General features: G+C 37.0%; 1 protein-coding gene across 2 annotated transcripts; it reads left to right on the forward strand.

Moving 5' to 3' along the window:
* Nucleotides 1–6,669: 6,669 nt before the first annotated feature.
* LOC113284622 (vacuolar sorting protein 39-like) lies at nucleotides 6,670–13,623 on the forward strand. 2 transcript variants are annotated; one of them, XM_026534134.1, is made up of 13 exons: nucleotides 6,670–7,225; nucleotides 7,826–8,037; nucleotides 8,372–8,503; nucleotides 8,603–8,743; nucleotides 9,161–9,273; nucleotides 9,397–9,832; nucleotides 10,036–10,365; nucleotides 10,488–10,709; nucleotides 11,075–11,317; nucleotides 11,578–12,021; nucleotides 12,301–12,399; nucleotides 12,596–12,815; nucleotides 13,365–13,623. In XM_026534134.1, exons 1-12 carry the CDS (start codon nucleotides 6,793–6,795, stop codon nucleotides 12,794–12,796), a joined length of 3,006 nt encoding a protein of 1,001 aa, XP_026389919.1. In that variant the 5' UTR covers nucleotides 6,670–6,792; the 3' UTR covers nucleotides 12,797–12,815; nucleotides 13,365–13,623. The 2 variants fall into 2 exon arrangements, with proteins under 2 accessions (XP_026389919.1, XP_026389920.1); XM_026534135.1 differs by lacking the exon at nucleotides 13,365–13,623 and adding an exon at nucleotides 12,937–13,282 and having other exon boundaries at nucleotides 6,793–7,225.
* Nucleotides 13,624–23,228: the final 9,605 nt, after the last annotated feature.

Genomic DNA, 23,228 nt, shown 5'->3' on the forward strand with positions numbered 1-23,228 from the left:
ATACCATCTTGAGTGATTACTTAAGATCAGTTCTACTAATAAAAGTTATACCAATAACTTAAGTCAGGCGTCTGTGAATAATTTTACCAAGAAAATAAAAAAGTTTATGAGAGGTTATACATATCACACATATTGGTAGTTCAAAATAGATTTGCAATGAATGGCAATACCAATAAGCCTAGCGATTTCCCTTTCGATCCACAAACGAGTTTGTGAACTTACTTACTTTAAACGAATGTAAAACATTGTTTCCTAGGATGAAATCTTCACTCACACCCAAACATAATCACAATAGCATTTATACGATCATGTTAATGTATTATATACAAAGTTTAATGGTTAAGCAATAAACCTCGTATTGTATTCCTTGATACTATGTCTATCTATAGTTTCATACACAGCTTCGCAGTTTCGTTTTCAATATGCACGACTTGAAAGATACGTTATGGAATGAAACAGTTCAAGTAAAATATTACTAACCTCAAGAGGAAGGATGATTGTTGTCGTTGTAGCTCCATACTTCTTCGCAATCTTCAAGTCTTCACGTAATACTTGTAAGTCTCATATCCTAATACTTTCAAGCTAACCTATACGAAGTTGACTCTAGTATATAATCAAGAGACTATTTAAATGAGTTTTGATTCATTAAAATATGACAACCAAACTTGACATACCAACGCTTGGTGGGTTCAACCGAGAAATGATCTAACAGTTCTTTCTTGGGTTTAGCTAATTATTATCGGTGCTTCATAGTTGGATATTCAAAGAAAGTAACCCCATTGACATATTTTTTGAGAAAAGACAAATCATGGGCATGGACTGACAAGTGTCGGCGTTCATTCGATGCATTGAAGGAAGTGGTCTCGTCAGAACCAATTATTCGCTTCCTAGCTTTGATATACCATTTGAAGTGCACATTGATGCTTTAGATAGGGCTCTAGGGGGAGTCTTGGTGCAAGATGGCCATCCAGTGGCTTACGAGAGTCGTAAGATTAACGATGCTGAAGAGAGATACAATGTGCATGAGAAAGAGATGTTGGAAGTGATACATTGCCTAAGAAAGTGACGCCATTATTTGTTGGGAACTTATTTCATCATAAGGAAAGATAATGTGGTCATTACGTTCTTTTCCAGCTGAAGAAATTATCGCCAAAACAAGCAAGTTGGCTTGACTTTTTGAGCGAGTTCGACTACAAGTTCGAGCATAAGCCAGGAAGACTTAATTCTGTGCCAGATGCATTGAGCAGAAAGTTGGTGGCATAATATTTTGCAACACTGACCACGATTGAGGCAGTGTTGCCTCGAATCAAAGAAGATACGAAGAATGATCAGGCATGTGTGCGCCTGACTAAGCGGATGAGTGATGGGATCGTTTGTCGATGTTGTATAGATGATGGGGTCATTAACGCCAAAGGAGGAAGAATTTATGTACCTAATTCAGGTGGACTGAGAAGGTAACTCTTGCGAGAGACGCATGATTCCATTTGGGCTGGTCATCCAGGCATGGAACGAACACATCCTTTGATAGCTCGTTCCTATTACTGGCCTAAAATGGAAGAATATGTTGAGTTGTATGTGAAGACATGCTTAGTGTGTCAATTGGATAATACGAAAAGGAGAAGCGTAGCAGGATTGATACAACCTTTGCCAATTTCAGACAAGCCATGGCAGTGCTTGTCGATGGACTTCATTAACGGGTTTCCGAAGGTGCAAGGCTTTAGCTCAATAATGGTCATCGTTGATCGCTTTTCGAAGTATGCTACATTCATTCCATGTCCCCATTCTTGTAATGCAGACGTTGAAGCGGATTTGTTCTTCAAGAATGTAGTGATGTATTGGGGACTTCCTCGAGATATTGTGAGTGACAGAGACTCACGATTTACAGGCAGGTTTTGGACCGCCTTGTTTGGAATGCTTGGTTCCGAACTAAATTTTTCTACTAGAAATCACCCACAAACCGATGGTCAGAAGGAGCGGATAAACGCATTGCTAGAAGAGTATTTGCGTCATTATGTGACTGCAAGTCAGGGAAATTGGGTGGTGTTGATGGATACATCCCAATTTTGTTACAATTTGCACAAGAGTTCAGCAACGGAGCTGAGTCCTTTTGAGTTAGCGACAGACCAGCAACCATTAACCCCTCACGAGGTGCCAAAGGCTAAGAAGCAAGGTTCCTGTCCAGCAGCTTATCGTTATGCAAGGTCAAAAACGGAGATGACTGAGCGAGTGCGCGATATTTTATCCAAGGCGTAGAGACGAATGAAGAAGTATGCTGATTTGCATCGCAGAGATGTAGAATTTGAGGTGGGAGACATGGTACTGTTAAAGCTAACGCCCCAGATCTGGAAGAATATTTCTAGCAAGACAGTGCATAGAGGCCTAATTCTAAGATATGATGGTCCCTTTGAAGTGATAAAAAGAGTTGGTAAAGTGACTTACAGACTTGAGTTGTCGGAAAGGTTGAAATTACACCCCACTTTTCATGTCAGCTTCTTAAAGAAGTATCCTGATTTGCTGGATACTTCGACACAACAAGCGAAACGTGCACCAGTAGTAATCAGATCAAAATTCGACAAGCAAGTTGAGGATATACTTGATGATGGAGTTGAGGGGCAAAGAAAGAATAATAAGAGAACTTATTTTCTGATTAAGTGGAAAGGGTTTCCAGATTCCGAAGCTTCTTGGGAGAAGGATACTACATTGTGGCAATTTGAAGAACAAATTCAAGCTTACCTACAACAAAAGGAATTGACGAGGGCATCGAGTTCAGCTGGTGGGGGAGGTCTATGACATGGCTGTCAAATGGCCAAGTGAAAATGCGCAACTTTAATGCATTATCAGTGGCTTGGCCTAAGTCAGATATGCGGAGTGCATGTCTGAGTTGCAGCTAGAAAGTGGCATGTGCTAAATAGGGTTTGAGCATGAAAAAAGAAGCGAGATTAGCATCACGAGATTCCAAATGAGTTTGGCATGTAACCTGTATGCATGAGGCGTGCAGGCATGCAAGAAAGACTTGCATTAGCACACTTGCATCATTAGGAGAATGATGTTTCGCAATGATTGCGTTACTCTGGCTGCAGACGCAATCATTATGCAACAAGGCTGGATGACATGTGTCGGGCACATAGCCTTGACGGTTTCGAGTTGGTTACACAGAAGTTGAGTTTCTTTATTCATAAGTCTATGACTTGTTTGTTTAGCTTTAGAGTGTGTTGGCATCAGTTGGCACGGTTGGCTAACTACCTGGCATAAAGTAAATCCGTAACTGCCTGACAGTTACTTGTACATAGATTTTGTAAGGCTATATAAGCATGATCTTGTGAAGGGATTGAGTAATCCGGAACAAGAAGAGTGTGTAACCCTAAGTGTGCAATAAATAAAAGGTTACGGCCTAGTTTAAAGCTAAGTTCTGTTGGTGCATTTGTCCCTTGTTTTGGCTTATGTTTATGCATCAAGCACAATGTCTGTATTTGGTTGAAAGCTTGGAATATTTGTGAACAGAACCTCTATTTAGTATGGGATGAATAGAGAATTAGTCAAGAAGTTGAAGTATTGGCTAAGTGCGAGTTGGCTGAAATTGCGCTATGGAGCATAGTTGCCATTGTCAGAGTTGGTTTTGCATTTGTGAATTGCGAACCTGTGACACCTAGCCACTAGCGGGACGTTTTGGTTGATGGTTGTCGAGGCTGCAACTTTGAAATCAGCGTCAGCATTCCTAGCCACGACTACAGCTATAGACTTATGGTCTTTAACTGCACGATCGAAGTTTAATTCTATGGTACCAGCTGGAGGACATAACCAATAAGCACTTGGATTTTATCTCGATTTGATAAATAATTAAGAATTTTTTAGGGTAGGATACTTTATTTAGGAGAAACTCAAAATTGAGAACAAGCTACTTAACTTACAAACTAAGTTTACTTGGAGATTAAGATTGTGTATACTATAAATAGGGGTCCTTGCTAGTGTTTGTAAATCATTTCTGAGAGTCCTTCTAAAGAGTGGAAAGTTAAGGTTTTTGGTCTCTTTTTGAGTTTCTTGTTCTCAGGGTAAGGGTGAGAGTCGCATGAGAAGGTAAAAGTTTTCTTTGTAATCAACTTTATGGTTAACTAAATAAATCGTGTTCTTGTTTGTGGTTTTTATCCAGTTTGGGATTTTCCCATCCTACCTTATGTGGTTGTTTATTATTTATTATTATTCTCGTGGCACACTTTCTTCTTCGTGTATTCCAAAGATCTAAGTATTATGGTGAAAATCTCAACAATTGGCATCAGAGCCAGATTTAAGGGAAAACAAGATAACGACAAAAGTTTACATGGATTCTATCACTTTGACGGCTTTAACTATGATTTATGGCAAATCCAAGTTAAAGATTCTCCGTTATAATCGGGGTTAATCAAGGCATTGAAAGGTAAGGAAGAAAGCGTTGAAAGTGACGACTGAGGGTGATGTGAAGTTAAGAGCTACAAGCCAGATATGACTATTGTTAGCCAAAAATATTTTGGATAATTTTTCAAAAATTACCACGGCAAAGGAGCTGTAGAGTACACTTGAAAGTGTGTATATGACCAACACTCGTTCGAAAAGATTGTACTTGAAGGAGCAATTTCACATATTGAAGATGGATAAAGGTACGTCTATTGCGGATCATCTTAGCGTTTTAAGTTCAATTCTATCCAAAATTGAGGCGTTTGAAGTAACACAAGATGATGAGGATAATGCACTTCGTCTCATCTTGTCTCTTCCGCCACTTTACAAACACATGGTAACATAATTATAGCACGGAAAATGTTCTTTGAGTCTTGAGACGGTTACGAATTTTCAACTGAAAGTTAACAAGCGGATTTATAAAGGGCGTCCTTCGTTTGACACGTTTTTAAATCACATCTATCTCCGTACGGAAAAATCCGTACGTAAAACACGAGTTTATCAATAACGTTTGTAGTGGAACGCATGTAATGATGTCGTGTGATTTTTTTATACGCGGCTTTAAATCCCGTTTCAGTTGGCTAATCACTACACCACCGCATGCCTGAAACCAAATTTCCAAATAAAAATAGAACGCGCAATTGGGGATATAGGAAAAAGACAAAAACAGGATTTAATTAGTAAATCAAGGTCACTTCCTATCCGGGTAATTTATATAATTCATAATCTACCCTAACTAATCATGTTTTTTGGTTAAATATAATTAGTTAAGTTAATAGATTAGTTTGATAATCATTAGAATAAATCATTATCATTGAATTTGTTGATGCAACAACATTAAATCAAGATATTTATGATCATGAAAGCTTGGGTGAAGAACCAACCCAGGAAAGTAAACAAGCTGAACATACAAGTGCTCCAATTACTCATGTATAGGTATTAATGTATTTAAATTTGATTTTTTTTTCATTAAATTCTCCATTGTTACGCTGAAAAACTCAGTGTCGGCATGGTAAAAATATGAATACCATGCCGGCAGGGACCAAATCGGCATGGTATTCATACTTTCATCATGCCGATACACAATATCCTCCAATTTTGAAATTATAAGTACACTGCCGGCACAGAAAGTTCATTATCGAGCATGCCGATAGTAGTGCCGGCAAAGTACACCGTAACTTGCTATTTCACACAGGTTTTTTGTATGTTTTTGTCCTCAATCGGCACGGTACATTTGGGAATCGACCATGCCGGCACAAACTAGTTTTGGGACAGACTAACTGAACTATGTTGGTCCCGGCATGGTATTCATCCTAACAGCCATGCCGACACAAGATATCGACATGGTATTCATTCTAAAAGCCATGCCGGCACAAGATATCGGCATGGTATCCATCTTAAAAGCAATGACGGCACAAGATATCGGCATGGTATTCAAACGAAAAACAATGCCCGCACAAGACTTCGGTAGGGTATCCATCATGAACACAATGTCGGGAGTGGATTGAAAATTTTCAGTTTATAATTCTAACCCAAACGAAGTTTTAAAACTATAACAATACTTTAAATAACATTGGGTATCACGTAATATCCCTTAATTACCCGTTCTAAAAAAGCCAAATATGGCTTAGCAATTTGGCAACTCATGACTGCATTTACTCTAAGTGTGTTGTTTGATATTCATGACCCAAATGGAAGTAATAAAAAATCAATATGTCTAACAAACTGGGACACGCAGACACACCCAAGCATGACGCACATCCATCCACCAAAAAGAAAACAGAAATTGTCATAATGCATCTTGTAGATGACAATGATTGAAACTTTTTTTATTTGAAGCCCTGTCGACATTCACTGTCATTAGTAAATTGCATCTATGGTAAAACACGGTTTGTTTTGGTGTGGAAAGTATTTCCAAACAGTTTCTCATGCAATGTTCTTAGACTGAATTCTCTACTTCGGCAGTAGTCACCACTGCAGAGTTTACTGGCTGTTCAACTAATGACTGGTTGTTCTAACTTTGTTTATCCTAGTAAATAGAGTGACCGTGCCTTTGCAACTTTCATTTTGCTCGATGCTCGCGGTCTGACGTGGATGTTAAATTATCCACCATCCAAATACTCCAAAAAAAAATTAGCCAAATGTCATGACCCGAGGGTGGTTACAAATTTCCGAGTTGCATAAAGATGCCATTACCGAATACTATATCAATCTTAATCTTACACTTCAGTAACACCTTTACAGTTCACTTTCCCTTTCCATTTCTTCTCCCTCCAATTTTCTACTGTCACACCAAAACCAGCACACAAATAATTCAAAACCTCTCATTCCTCAGAGCAAAACCCTAAATTACACACCCAGAAAATGGTACACTCAGCTTATGATTCATTTCAACTCTTATCAAATTGCCCAAACAAAATCATTTCAGCCTCAATTTACAACTCTAAACTTCTATTAGGTTGTAATGATTACTCACTCAAAATCTACTCACCAGAATCACCATCACCAACATCATCATCATCTGATTCACTGGGTAATTTGAAGCGAGAACCGTATGTGATTGAAAAAACTTTAAAAGGGTTTTGGAAAAAACCTTTGATTTCAATGGAAATGTCTGAATCAAGAAATATATTGATTTCGTTGTCGGAATCGATTACTGTACATCGGTTGCCGAACCTGGAGGTGGTGATTGGTGTTTTGGGGAAGGCCAAAGGCGCGTCGGTGTTTGCTTGGGATGATCAGAAAGGGTTTCTTTGCTTTGGACGGCAGAAAAGAGTTTGCATTTTCAGACTTGAGGGTAATTTCGGTACTTTTGATTTATTCTTTTTACTGCTGTTTTTAGTTGCACTTGGTTGTTGGCATAGAATGGCTTATGGTTAGTAGGAGTGCCAATTTGTTAGCATTAGTAGAAACTTGCACTGACATACTTTTCGAATGACAAGCTACAAAGCAACCGGCTCGCTTAGGAGCATGAATCACTTATGCTGCAGACAACTAGTATCTGCCACAACTCAACAAGACTAACCTCATTTCGGTTTTTGTTTAGCACAGTGGCACTTCTTGTGTATAATATGCAATTGCTTCAGATAAGAGTGAAAATGCAAGAATTTTGTTATCAGAACAATCCGAGAATTCAATGCTTATAGAATAATATACGCGAACGGTGAGTTTTCATCGAAACACTATGCTGGGAACATATAGCCAAGCATGAGATCCATCTTGTTTCCAGTAAAAACTTATTCCTCATACTCCTCATTGAACTTATTATGCCGGTATTTGATAAGCTCTAGCTCTTGCTTGTTATTTGGCAACAGCTAAAGAGTAGATCTGTGAACTTTTTTTCCATATGTTACCTTTTTCATCCAGCAATGGCATAGTACTTATGTTTTTTGGTTAGGTGGACAAAACTTCGTGGAGGTGAAGGATTTTGGGGTTCCTGATGTTGTGAAGTCAATGGCATGGTCTGGTGATAATATATGTTTGGGGATTAGACGGGAATATGTGATACTAAATAGCACAACTGGGGCTTTGACTGAAGTGTTTCAGTCTGGGAGGATTGCCCCTCCTTTAGTAGTTTCTCTTCCCTCTGGTGAGCTGCTTTTAGGAAAGGTATTTTTCTTTGAGCTTTACCAGTTGAGATATCTCTTTGACCCAGTTAGCTCCTTGAAAACATTAATGTTCTAAGAGGGGAAGTTGTCGCTGAGTGAGTCTTGTTGTATGTGTAATACATTGGAAGAAGATAACTGATAATATAGGCAAGTGATATGGCATTAAAAGAAAACACGTGACTGTTTTGAATGAGTGAGCTTAGATACATCGCTTTTCTGAAGTACAGGATTCATAACATCAGTTTAGTACTTACACGTGTTTTACCCATTTGGGAAAGATAAGTACAATCATTTATGCTAGTATTCCTAATGTTCAATGTATGTTTATTTTTTAGGATAACATTGGAGTATTTGTTGATCAAAATGGGAAGCTTCTTCAAGATGGTCGCATTTCTTGGTCTGAAGCTCCTGTATCTGTTGTCATCCACATGCAATACGCAATAGCTCGTTTAACAAGACATATTGAGGTGCTCTATCTATTTGTTCATGCACCTTTTGTTTGTTACTAATGAGGTCATACCCATGCCTGATATTTTCGCTAATTTCCCCAATGCTTTCATTTGTAGATAAGATCACTTCGAGTTCCATATCCGTTAGTGCAGACAGTTGTTCTTCGTGACACTCATCTGCTTAAAAGTAATAACAATATACTTGCTGTATTGGACAATTCTGTTTATGGACTGCTACCCATATCTCTTGGTGCTCAGGTATTATCCACTACCATTTATAAATTTTCCCGAAACTATGAGTTCTTCCTTGACCTATCATGGTCGATGGGTTTTTTCTTTTTGTTATTATTTCACCATTTATGTAAAGTTCACCAGACTGTCCAAAATATCGACGTGTTATTTGATCTGTCTAGTTCTGCCCTTCCTAGATTTCATTTAATTTTTGCTGCTCTCTCGTGATTGTAATGATGGTAGTCTTCTTAAATGATAAACCCAGATAGAACTGAATTGCATTTAACTGGACTTTCTCTTAAACACTGCATTCTTCATTACTTCGCCATACATTTTGGTTTGTGGCGTTTTCTGTGAGTTGTCTATATCGTCCTTACATCTATGTTTTCATCTTTTTGTACTGCTAATACTCTTTGTTTGTCATTCTTACCTTCCTAAATGCAGATTGTTCAACTGACAGCATCTAGTAATTTTGAGGAGGCTTTGGCTCTATGCAAGCTGCTCCCACCGGAAAATATTAAGCTTCGACTAGCAAAGGAAGATTCTATTCGCATTCGGTGATTATTTTGATCCTTAAAAGTGATATCATCCACCAATTAGTCCAAACATTCTTCAGGGGTTTCCTAATGCACTTATATTCAATATTTCCTTCTAACTTCACTTGTGTTGATATTTGCCAGATATGGGCACTACTTGTTCGATAATGAGAGCTATGATGAAGCCATGGATCAGTTTTTGGCATCCTCAGTGGATATCACCTATGTGCTTGCGTTGTATCCATCAATAGTTCTTCCAAAGACACTCTCTATCAGTAACCCTCAGATAGCAGTTGACTTGGAAGAAGATGCTCCTAATCGCTTTTCAGGTTTGTCAGATGCATCACAGGAGATGGACTCACCATCATCCCTATCGCACATGGAATCTGATAAAAGAATGACGGTCAAATCCCCAAACTTGGGCTATAATGTTCTCATGGCTCTGGTTAAGTTTTTGCATAATAAAAGGTATGGAATAGTTGAGAAGGCAACCCTTGAAGTAACAGAGGAAGTTGTCTCCGATGCTATTGAGTATGGCAATAGATCACAGCGTTCTAGTAGAGCAAAGAATTCGAGCAAGGTATAAATCCCAGCATCTTATCATTAAATTATGCATCTTTTGTTCCTTTTTTGACTAATGACTTGAAAGATTTACCAGCATGCATGAGGAAAAGGCGAATAAAAACCTAAAGGAACTTTCATAAAGTGTCAAGCCTGTGTGACAAATCTACAGGACTGTCAAGAGTGTGTTATACTAACATGTGCTATATGCTTTATTCTCAGACTCGTCATCAATTCCAAGCCAGCTTAGGTGCTAGGGAAATGGCAACTATACTGGATACTGCACTTCTCCAAGTTATGGTTCTCACAACGCAGTCTTCAGCCTTACTAGATCTTCTAAAAGGCCTTAATTACTGTGATGTGAAAATATGTGAAGAGTTCCTGCAGCAAAGGAAATACCATTCGGAACTGTTAGAACTTTACAAGTCCCATGATATGCATCACGAGGCTCTTAAGCTTCTAAGTCAATTGGTTGAAGAACCAGATCAAGCAGAACCAACATCTGAGCTCTCTGAAAAGTTTAAGCCTGAAATGATTATTGAATATCTGAAGGTATGCTCATTCATCTCACTATATTCATTGTCCTCAACACCTTGATTGTCAATTTCTTTGAAAGTGAAGGACGACGAACTTCACGAATGTAACATTTTCTGAATCAATTATCTTTCTCGCAGCCTCTTTGTTCAACTGATCCAATTCTCGTTTTGGAGTACTCAATGCGTGTTCTAGAAAGTTGCCCAACACAAACAATCGAGCTCTTATCTTCTGGAAATATCCAGGCTGAGTTGGTGAATTCATATTTGAAGCAGCATGCACCAAATATGCAGGGTAGATATTTGGAGCTTTTAATCTCAGTGAACGAAAGTGAGATCTCTTCAGATTTGCGGAATGAACTGGTGATTACTCCCTTCTTTCAACTAATCTAAGGAACGGGTCAAGACTTCGTTCGGTTTTCTGTACAACACCTATTTTCTGCTTGTAGCCTCCCATCTAAAGGACCAATAAGTAACATGGCATAGAAGAGTGCTGGTTTTGCATAAACAGATGACAATAGAACTAGACACAAGCGGAGTCCACCAGAAACATGACATAGTAGAGTAACCAATGGTCTTTGTATAGAAGGACCATAATTGCAAAACCGGTCCTTAAAGAAACATGATTAGAAAGATTAGCTAACAGTTCTGTTGCTTATTCTTGCATATTATCTGAGGGCGTGTTCTGATTTTTCCATTCTGTGAACTAATAAGAGTTAGTATGGCAGGTCCAACTCTATCTCTCAGAAGTACTTAACTGGTACTCAGACCTAATGACTCAGAAGAAATGGGATGAGAAAACTTATTCCCCTATACGAAAAAAGCTACTAGCTGCTTTAGAAAAAATCTCTGGATTTACCTCTGAAACTGTGTTAAAGCGCCTTCCTCCAGACGGTTTATATGAGGAACGTGCAATTTTGCTAGGGATGATGAATCAGCACCGGCTTGCATTGTCTATTTATGTTCACAAGGTAATTTTTTTATTCGAACACAAGACAATTAGCTTTTTTTCTTTATATGTCACCAAACTTCTTATCTTTGCAACAGTTACTCCACTCGATGGAATTTTATGTTAGTTGCAGTCTTTCTGATTCTTACAATCTAATGCACTTGTGCAAATATTTGAATATATAATCAAATCTGCAAAAAGCTTAAGTACACAAATAGGGCTTCTCATTCTTTATGCCGGGTGCATGAAATTAATATCCACTCATGGTGATAAATTTTGCAGCTTCATGTTCCTGAGCTGGCACTGGCTTACTGCGACCGTGTTTACGAAGCTTCACAGAGCCAACGTGCTTCTAAAATGTCGAGTAACATCTATCTGACACTTCTGCAAATATATCTAAATCCTGTAAGAACGACAAAGGAGTTCGAGAATAGCATCATGAATGTAGATTTACCTCAGAGTACTGGGGTCAACCACAAGGTTGGTTCTACAAAAGCTAAAGTTGGTCGTATTGTTAAAAAAATTGCCCAAATTGACAGTGCAGAGGATTTAAGATTCAGTTCCAGCAGCGTCGATAGTGGACGAAGTGATAACGAAGGAGATGAGCCAAACCAAGAAGGTGCTCCAATTATGCTGGATGAAGCCTTAAACCTGTTGGGCCAAAAATGGGATAAAATTAATGGAGCTCAGGCTCTTAAACTCTTACCAAAAGAAACAAAGATACAGGTGAGGAATATAATGTAGAGCAGAATGTTACTCCCTCCGTTTCTGGAAAAGAGATACTTTCACTTTTTCATTTTAGCCTATTTTTAGGCTAAAATGAAAAAGTGAAAGTATCTCTTTTCCAAAAACAGAGGGAGTATTACTTAAGTTCACCAAAGGTACAGGATGATAATTGAACAAAGCATAGTTTAGTTCATAGCATCTTTTCCAGAGAATTACCCCTTTATTGTTGATTTCACTTTATATTTCCTTTGTATGACGTGGATCAATTTATGTGAACAGAACCTGCTTACATTTCTGGAGCCAATTGTGAAGAAATCTAGTGAAAATCGTCGCAACTTTTCAGTGATCAGAAGCTTGAGATACAATGAGGACTTACAGGTAAGTGTATCAGTTATATACGACCAGGGTTAAACAACTCGAGTTTAGTCACTTGAAATTGTACTATCTGGTTTTAAAAATTTTAGACTTTGTTGAGACTCACTAAAAGTAATTCAGGAGCCACTTGATGGTACTGATTATTCACTCAAATCATGCTGATTTCCTCTCCAGTATATAATTCAAGTTTGTTAAATAGGTGAAACAAGAGCTTTACGATCAACGAAAAGCTGTGGTGAAGATTAACAGCGATAGCACATGCTACCTTTGCCACAAGAAAATAGGCGCCAGTGTTTTTGCTGTCTATCCTAATGGGACCACTCTCGTTCACTTTGTTTGCTTTAAAGATTCTCAAAGTATAAAGGCCGTAAGAGGTGGATCTTCTAGAAAGCGAGGATAGTTTGAAGCCATTCAGATGGGTAAGTTAAATGGAAGCTTCTTATCTTATCTTTGCATTTCTTAGTCACAACTGGAAGCAAATAAGTCTTCTCGTCATATGCTTTACAGCAATCCTGAGGCCGTGGTGTTTTTTATTGCTAGGATGCAGTCATGAAAGAGATATAACTGTTTTAGGCAGCAGGAATCCTTGTTACGTCAAGTTTGTTCACTATCATCATTCTTGTCAACCACCTATGCTCTTTGAATCCTAATTCATGGGTTTCGTTATGCCCACCTAACATGGGTCAAGAGAGGGTGCTATTCTAGGATTAGTGTGGAGTTAAATGGTGAAAATAAAACGCTTGTCAGTTGAACTTTGCAGCTAATGATTTTCAGTCCAAGCAACATGGGGCTTTTGGTCTAACACTTGAGACAAACACACACTTTAATGCTCACAATGCTCGCTACTGCATCTTTGTTAAAAAAAAATGGATAGCTCTCGTCATTTTTATAAGTAATTGCACTCATAATAGCATTCTTATACTGTAATTTTCTGTTAATAACTCTGAGCTACTTCTATAACCTGGCAGGTGGGCACAATTGGATTTTTTCAAGCAAAAGCAGTAGCTTAACGAGCTTATGATTTACCAGATCCGTTGGATAAACTGATATTTATTTGAGTGTGTTTTAATTGTTTGTTCCGGCCATTCCGTCTCTTTGCACTTCCTTGTTGTTGTATGTATTATATATTACTACTTTTTCCTCTCAAATTCCGTATGTAAATCAAACAGATAGAAACAGAATCTAGTGTATTATATTGTTTGTTATGTAAAATGAGCTCTTATGATATCTGTGACTTAAAAATTTGTTATCCTTCTAGCGAAGTTCAATCGACCATTATGTGGGAAGTCAAATGGTAAGAGTAAATGAAAATGAGATTGAATCCAACCGTCTGTCGATCATGATGAAGTAGGCGATAATTTTGGCAATATTAATATGAAACAATGTGAACTTTCAGTCTACGGTGATTCATGTCCAGCAAAAACTTGAATTCATGTCAACTTGAATTATGAGCTAAGTCTAATGAATCAAGATTCTCTGGGCCCAATAGTTGGGGACAAAAGAGTCAGAACATATATGTAGGCTTCTCTGAGCCCAATAGTTTGGCAAAGAAGTGAAATTTCTTTACGCCAAGTGGTTGGGTGCGAGAACTTGATAGTTGATACAACTAGACGTTCAAGGAGCTGTTTTATCATGTGAAAACTACAACCACACCCATTTTCCAGATTTTGGACAGTGTGAAACTCATGTCCAGAAAAATTCAGGCGCGCACCCATTTTCTAAGAAAAAATATCTCCCAAACCCATAATTTCTGAAATTATGTTTGGGTCTTTCTTCTTCTTCTTCTCCGATCCATAACTACATAAACCAAAACTCTCTTATACGATCTTCTTTCTCTCTGCTTTTGTCTCAGTTCTTCTTTGTGAAAATCTATTGATTAAAATCAACAAAGCAACGATGGGATTACTTTTATAAAACAAACTATACCCTTCTTCAATTTCTATTCTCGGAGGAAGAAGAAATCTAATACTTGGGTAATTATTTCACTCTTTATTGTTCTCTATATCTTATGGTTTTGCTACTACTATGATTTTGAATGATTTCTGATCTCCCATGTCTCACATGGTTAACACGATCTAGTTCTCCATAATCACTAGTTGATTTTATGAAATGAATTAGGGATACGACACAGAGAGTGTATTTTAGTTGGGGAAAAACTTGATATACTAAGAAATTAGAAAACCATATCTAGTAAAAGGGACTGTTAGTAATTGGTAGTGAGACTGACTGACTGGATATCCAGAAGCCTCTTTGATCTTTTGGTAGATATTCGTAGTTTTTTTTTCTCTTTCGTTTTAGTTGTGCACTGCAACTGTTTGTGAAGTCGTTTAAGAGAAGACAAATGGCATTTGATTTCATCACATAGTCATGGAAGTAGTATATGGAGTTTCACATTTGCAACTTGGTCTTGTTGTTTATGTTGGCTCTTGCACTAAAATATAAGAAATAGATATTTGAACCATTGTTCTGCCTCTTTTTGATCTGTTAACGTACTATGTAATCTACCAAGTTTAGTTCGTTTGTAGTGATTTTATTTTGTTAGTGTTATTATGTTACAATCGACTACGTGATCTATTTTCCGTAGTATGTGGAGTTGGAAACAAGGGAAATGCGGAAGTTGATGGTTGGTTGTTGCAAAGTTTTCATATCTGGAAGTTGACTTGGGAAAGTGCTCGAGTCAGAAAGCTACTAAGCTATGCCAAGTGGTGGCTGTTGTTAACAAGTTTGAAGATGAGGCTTATAATGGGGTTCGACATACAATTGTTTAATTTTACTCCAAATGCAGTCGAGAAATTTGGTGCCTTTTGAAAACCTGTTGTAGCAATGTTTAAAGCTGCATTTCGTCCAGAGTAAAGTTATGGAAATTATACACTTACGTCATGTGGACTTAAAACAATTTTACAATTATTAATGATATTTGTATGTAATTATCTTTGTCACTACCTAATTGATGACAATTATATACCTACGGCATGTGGATAAGAACTAAACTACTTATGAGTTTGAGAAGTTGGTGTTGTTGGTTGGAAAGCTACAAATATGTATTGGTGTTGGTGTTTTTCATAATGGTTGAATAATATGTTATGCAGCTATGAAAACGGTTGCATAACCTGTTATGCATCTACAAATTTTGTTGCATAACTTGTTATGCAATCCCGAAAATAATTGCATAACACGTTATGCATCAACATTTTTGCTAGTATTGAGACCTAAAAAAGAAAAAACAAAGACTGCATAACTTGTCATGTACCTACAATAATATCTGCATAACATGTTATGCCGTCGTGAAAATGGATGCATAACCTGTTATGCATCCGAAAATATGGCTGCATAATGCATTATGCATCGAGAAAATTGTTTCACAATCTTTTATGCATCGAGAAAATAAATGTGTAACCTTATATGCATCCGTAAATATAGATGCATAATGCATTATGCATCAATTTTTGATGTACGCATTAAAATCAACCAAAACAATGGCTACATAACTTGTTATACATGCATAACATTGTTATGCAGATGCATAATGTGTTATGCAGTCGAGAAAATGGTTGCATAATTCGTTATGCGTCTGCAGAATGTGTTGTGCATCTTTTGTGGTGGTTGCATAATGGTTATGTATCAAGTTTTCGAAAACTTTGCCTAAAATGATGATTACCTCCGATTTTTTCATGAAAAACAAAAATTTGATATTCTTGTTTGTACTCGTTGTGTAGATCTCTTAAAAAGATTTCCAACGATATAAAATCATGTATTTACACCATCATCTTCTTTCATGTATTTACACCATCATCTGCAATTAAACCTGCATAACAGGTTATGCATCCGAAAATATGGCTACATAATGCATTATGCATCGAGAAAATAGATGCATAACCTGATATGCATCCGTAAATATGGATGCATACTGCATTATGCATCAATTTTTTATATGTACGGCTAAAATCAACCAAAACAATGGTTACATAACTTGTTATAGATGCATAACTTTGTTATGCAGATACATAACTTGTTATGCAGTCGAAAAAATGGTTGCATAATTCGTTATGCGTCTGCAGAATGTGTTATGCATCGTTTTTGGTGACTGCATAATGGTTAAGTATCAAGTTTTCAAAAAATTTCCCTAAAATGAGGATCACCTCCGATTTTTTTCGTTAAAAACAAAAATTTGATATTCTTTTTTGTACTCGTTGCGTAGCTCTTTTAAAAAGATTTACAACGATATAAAATTTGTAAAATTCTAAGACGCGGATTTTTAGATATGTTATGTCCAAGTTGCGCTGCCAATTATACCCCTGAAAAAGATAGTATGCATAACGAGTTATGCCTGAAAAGATAGTATGCATAACCAGTTATGTATTGATTCATATAATAATTTCATATAATTATGGGTGTCACGGTATACAAAATTAATTGTGGGCCTGAGAACGAGAATATTATTTTTTTTGGGTCTCCCCCTAATTTCCCCTTTTATCATAGGGCTGCACAAGACCCGGTCTGGAACCGAAAAACCGGAACAGAACCGTACCGGAACCGGTGTAGCCGGTACAGGGACTGGGAATAGATTATGAGAAACGGTGTATATCGGGATAGGTACCGGTTCTTACCTTATTCTCGGCCACCCCGGACCCATAGTACCCAGTAAACTCTGACCATAGATTATAAGATTAGTATCTATCATAACCGTCCACTTGACTTGTATATTCTGATGAGAAAATGACCTACACTTTACTCGTTTCTCTTCTGTCTTTTCCATTTCTTTTTTTTTCTTCATCTCCACAGAGAACCAACGTCGACACCACTCACCCGTATCCATTACAACCTCCACCACCAGAACTACCACCATCTTATTCGTTTTGATTTCTTGTTTTACTTTTGTTTTTACTGTTTTTCTTCAAAAGCAAGGAGCAGAAGAAATACTTCTTTTTACTTCTTCTTCATCACCATCTGTAATAAGGTAATGGTTACTTCTTCTTTATTCTTCTATATCTCTTTACTTCGATTTGTTTATCTTTACTTCGATTTTGATTTAGTTATGTTCAATTTTGTTTCAACTTTTTTGGGGTTCTCAGTAAAGCGAACCCCTATATTTATAACTTGGGCTTTTTCAAAAACGGGTATTCTTTAGGTATAATTTTTATTTTTATTTTGCATGATATCCAATCATCTATTATAATTATTTTGAAATCGAAATTTCTAGTTGGAGAATTTCAATTTATTGTTTGACTATTGTGTGGATTTTTTAGGTTTTTGTTTGGATTAAATTGATTGTTGATTTGATTCTGTTTTAGGGTTCCAAGATGTTTTCCTACGAAGTAATTACTAAATATGATGGAAGAGATGCACAAGGCAGATTCAACAACAGATGGTGATAGAAGTAGAAATCCAAAGGATTTTGATAAAGCTGCAGTATCAAGACCATTAGATGAAACACATTTTTATGTTGATCTTGGTTGAATCATTGTACTAGAAAAATATTTTTATGGATTGTTTGATTGTATTGATTATCAAAACTCAGATTTGTTTTGGTGTACTTGGATCCGTTTTTTTAATATATTCTGAGAAGATTTTTATACTAGGTAAAAACCCGGTACCGGTCTTACAGGTACAGGTACAACTCCAGGTACAGGTACCGGTCCTCAAAATGAGGCACCGGTCAACTCCAGGTACAGGTACCGGATTCATAAGAAACACGGACTGTACCGTACCATGTGAAGCTCTTGCATCTTGAATCTTGAATAATAATAAGACTTGGCCTTATTTTAAAAAAAAAAATGTAAATAGGACAACCAAAATTAGGGGTGAGCAAAAAGTCCGGAAGCGCGGATTTCATCTGTATCCGTCCGTAAAATTACGGGTGAAATCCAATACGAAAAATCTATGGGTCGGACACGGTTGGATTTTCCAAATCCGCATTTTTAACGGTTTGGTTGCGGTTGGACTTTTAAATCTGCAGGTTCACCCGCACCATCTTGCTCTAGTTATAAAACGATAAAGAACCAATTTTATTAGAATAATCTGCTCTTACATAAACATATGAAAGAACTAGCTTCGCAGAGATTTTTTTTTCTCGATAAAAAGAATTTTTGTTAGATAAAAGATTAGTTGTTACTGTGAAGACAAGGTGGAAAACAGAGTTCCACCTTCCATTATGCACCTTTACCACAAAAGGGCATCCCAGCTCAAAGATGAGCAAAACAAATGCTACTTACTAAAGTAAGAATCCGTTAACCAAGCCCCGTGAACATAAGTCTGTAACAAACTATGCACCTTTACATAAAAAGGGCGTACCCATAGTCCAAAGACTAGCAAAAATGATACTTACAAACAAGAGACTAAGAGCCTACATACAACCCGACGAAAATCCAAATCTTGAAACCCTAATGTTTTCAAACATTCAGTATGATTTACTATCACAGTTTTCTGGCAACCGTCACTACCGCCTTTTCTAGCTCGTCCACCTGCCGCTGCACCACCTCCACTAACTTCATTATATACAAGAGAGGCCTCCATACCAATCGAACCACCACTCTGCTTATTAAAAAGCACAAACGTGTAAGAAAACAACAAGAAACTGATTAAAGCAAGTTGATTAGCTCCCCTTTCCTGGACGGAACTAACATTAGAACCATCGTTGGAACCCAAACCCACCGGTATCAATTAATATCACCACCACTTCTCCAACTAAAACTAGCACCCATTGTTGTTACAAAGACAAACATCCTTAGATGTTTTAGATCTAGAATAAGGTAAGATGATTTGATTGGTTGGGTTTAAAAGCGGTATTGATGATCGATTTATGGAATTATCGTGAGCAACAAACAAATTAGGCAGCAGCAGATGGAGTTGGAGAATAACAATCAAGACATGGAAGGAGAAAATAAGGGGTAAACAACTTTCTGTTGGTCCTAAATGGCATCCCACCATCTATAAAGAGATTAGACCAAATGTTAGAGCACTGCTCGGTCGAACTCGCAACTATCTCAAACTTGTTGTCAAGTTTAGTTTCTAAAACTATAAGTCTTCATTTCTAGTCTACTTATAGCTAAGTCTCGGATTAGGATCGAAAGTGTAGTTGGGCATTAGACTTCATGCCGTTCATCGATTGAAGACGAAGAACTACTAAGGGGAGCTTGTGTAACTTCATCAACAAAAGGTATGTGGAGACTTGAACTCATCTATCATTCAAAAGTCTATCTACTCTATCTCCTATTTGAGACAAAAGTCATATAGCTATATAGACTTCGATTATACACATTCGATATTTCGAGCTGAGTTTAAATCACTTTCATATTTATCGAAATATGTGTTGGTAAGCTTTCGATTTAACCAAGTTCATCTTATATTCTTGACGAAACTCAAAAGATGATCATGTGAAAATCGCATGGTAACTTCTTAGATGACTTGTGTGAGACATACATTTGATGTAGGCTCGGAATGTTTCTTATTGATCATTCAATCACTTGAAAATTGCTTTGAAGCTAATAGTTTGTGTGAGACAGTTATTCCCTTCTTCCAAGAATTGAAATGAGAGTTTAGAACAATTGGATTTAAGCATAGTATGCGTACTTGCATATATGTAATCCATGTCTGGGAACTATGGTATGCATACTCGTATGCGTACTTGTTGGTTTTGAGAAAGTCCAGGAACCTGGTATGCAAACCGGTATGCGTACTAGCGTAAGGTTCAGGTCCGGGAATTTTTGCTGAGCTTGGATGGTAGGCGTACCATTTCGCGTACTGGCGAAACCCAAACTTGGTCTGGATACTTAGGTATGCATACACGTACGCATACCTAAGTGGATGATGTTCTAAAATCGGTTTGTTCATGAACGAATACATTTATATAATATGGAATGCAATCTTTTGCAAACCTTGGCTATAATGTTCATGACTTGATTCAAGTGAATCAAAATAGATTTGCTTCAATTGTGTCTTGTATACTTCTATGAGAATATAAACAATTGAACAACTCTAGAACTAGTTTCATTTAAGTCATTTAAACTAGTTATGGTTAAGATGAATAAGGTTGATATGAAAGTTCATATGGCTAACTTCGGTGTTGAGCCAACAAGGTGTACACGTTTAGGTACAGTTACTCATATCTGAATGAAGGTATATTTCATTTGTGTGTAACAAGCTAAGTTCGATCTAACGGTTGAAAGATATTAGCTTGAGTCTAATCAGGTTTTCATCTAACGGCGAATATTGAATGCTTTGTTACCAAGGTAACATTGATTGCAAATCCTGATTTGAAGACTATATAAATTAGAACTCTAGCAACTGGGAAACCTAATCCCCACACCTCCTGTGTGATATTTGTTGCGACTAGAGTCGATTCTCCTTTAACCTTAAGTTTTTCAAGAAACCCTGTAGGTTAACGACTTAAAGACTTCATTGGGATTGTGACGCCAGACCCAAATATTTTCTCTGTAGTTGCGTGATCCGATTTTTCATCTTCTATCGTGATTGAGTACTATTTTCTCTAAGATTGACTCGAGATTTAATATCCGATAGGCAAGATAAAAAGTAATCACAAACATCTTCGTCTCATCGTTTGTGATTCCACAATATATTATTTCTCTACCATATGATTAAGATTGTTGTGAGGTGATTGATATTTCTAGGTTGTTCTTCGGGAATATAAGTCTGGTATATCAACTAGTTCTTGTTCACCTTGATTTATCAAAAGATGGAAAAAGACTCATAGGTTTATCTGTGGGAGACAGATTTATCTATACAATAGACTTTTCTGTGAGAGACAGATTTGTTTATCAAGTCTTCGACTTTAGGTCATAGAAACTCTTAGTTGTGGGTGAGATCAGCTAAAGGAATCAAGTGCGTAGAGTCCTGCTAGGATTCAGAGACGTAAGGAGCGCAATTGTACCTTGATCATTGTGATATTGGTTAGGGCTCAACTACATTCCAGTCTGAAGTTAACTTGGAGTAGTCTAGTGTCTGTAGCGGCTTAATACAGTGTGGTGTTCAAATATGGACTAGGTCTCGGGGTTTTTCTGCATTTGCGATTTCCTTGTTAAAAAATTTTCTGGTGTCTGTGTTATTTCTTTTCCGCATTATATTTTTTTATATAATAGAAATATCACATGGATTAATCAATTAGAGAATCCAAACTTTGGTTGTTGATTATATTGATTGACACTTGAACATTGGTCTTTGGTACCGTTCAAGTTAATTCACATAATATTAGGCTCACGTATTTCTATCTGTTTGACTTGCTGATTACTTGAATGAGTCCAAGGTAGTCAATATCGGTTGACATGCCGATATTACAGGTTTTTATCGGGTATCGGAAAATACCTATACGATATAGAGAATATCGGCGATACAAAGATGTAACGATAAAAACGTCCGTATCGGCCGATATAGCCCGATATATCGGTTTTACCTGTACACTGATAATATCGGTTTCAGAGAATAAATTTTTTGAGCAACATGCATCTAGGATTTACATACAAGTACAACGGTAATTTTGGAAAAGGTACAAAGCCCCGATATATTTATAATATAAAATCAATGATTATATGATATGATATAAGTTCAAAACCATACTTGAGGTAAAATTTGAATGGTTTGGGTTTTGTTATGGACGGGGAAAGATAACGGAGAATATGAGCGGTTGTTTATAGGAAATTTGAGCGGGTTTTTGAGTGGTTGTTTTAGGCTATGGATTAGAGATTTTATGAGTCCTGGTAGTGATGGAAAGGATGGGTTTGTAGGGAATTTAGTTTCAATGCAGGGATGGAAAGCTTCTAGCAAGACCCTTGATTGCGGTTGGTTTCAAAGGATTCGAAGGTCATTTTGAGAGACGCTTTAGACAAAGAAAGACTAATGGTATATCAACATCTAAGGGGCCGTGTATTGATTCTAGACTCTAAAAAAGTTGGAGATATTGGAGATTGTTTCGACTGCAACGCAAGGAAATATAATATATAAAAGTGAAGGATAATAAGAAATATTTTGCCGGCAGAATATGACAACAATCATAACGCTTGCTAATAAATCACCTTGTATATTGAAAATTTGAGATATGTGTATGATTCTTATTATTTTTCACTATGGTTTTATAAATATGTTAAATTCTAGTTCTAATGATGTATCACCTATAAAAAACGATATTATATTTTGTGTAGGTGTATAGGACCCGACTGATACGATACCGATACACGGTATTAACTACCTTGATTGAGTCTGATTGTCTAGTTGATTCTCTTGGAATTATATTGGAGTTTGTCCATACAGATTGATAAGTGAAATATTGGGTGTGGTTGTTAGACCCCCGCTTTTTCAATTGGTATCGTAACAGGAAAACACGATTAAGACCTCATAAGTTTGTGTTTGTAGCTATCTGACTTTATGGACAAAAGTGTTATCTCTGAAAAATCGCATCACCAAAAACAAAAATTATGTTTCTATGGAATCTATTAAAGAGAAAGATTTTTCAATCTCAAATATAGATTAAACTAATGTTTCAACGAAACAGACGTGCACTGACAAGTGTTATCCCGATTACCTTTCAAACCAGTCTGACTCTGTTGATGAAAAGAAAGCATCCAAGGAGAGTGAACTGATTCTAAATCTTGTTAGAATCCAGGATGATAGAAGTTGAAAAACAATGTCATTGTTCTTCTCGGTATAGTGAAAGACCGTGACTCTAAAGTAAAGGCTCCTGGCAGGGAATTCGCCGATGTTCGCTCATCAAGAACCTTACTTGAGGTGAACCTCGAAAAGGATTCTTTGGAAATTGGATATCTTTTGAGTAAACTCTCTATTCAAGGATGTTCCAAAGAGTCCATTATATTAACTGCTTCTGT

The sequence above is a fragment of the Papaver somniferum genome, chromosome 5 (assembly GCF_003573695.1).
Source record: "Papaver somniferum cultivar HN1 chromosome 5, ASM357369v1, whole genome shotgun sequence".
In the NCBI taxonomy this organism is placed as follows: domain Eukaryota; kingdom Viridiplantae; phylum Streptophyta; class Magnoliopsida; order Ranunculales; family Papaveraceae; genus Papaver; species Papaver somniferum.

Coding starts and splice junctions, on each gene's coding strand:
- LOC113284622 (XM_026534134.1), top strand. CDS start 6,793: ATGGTACACTCAGCTTATGATTCATTTCAACTCTTATCAAATTGCCCA. Junction 8,744..9,160: donor CCATATCTCTTGGTGCTCAG/GTATTATCCACT, acceptor TCCTAAATGCAG/ATTGTTCAACTGACAGCATC. Junction 11,318..11,577: donor TGTCTATTTATGTTCACAAG/GTAATTTTTTTA, acceptor TAAATTTTGCAG/CTTCATGTTCCTGAGCTGGC.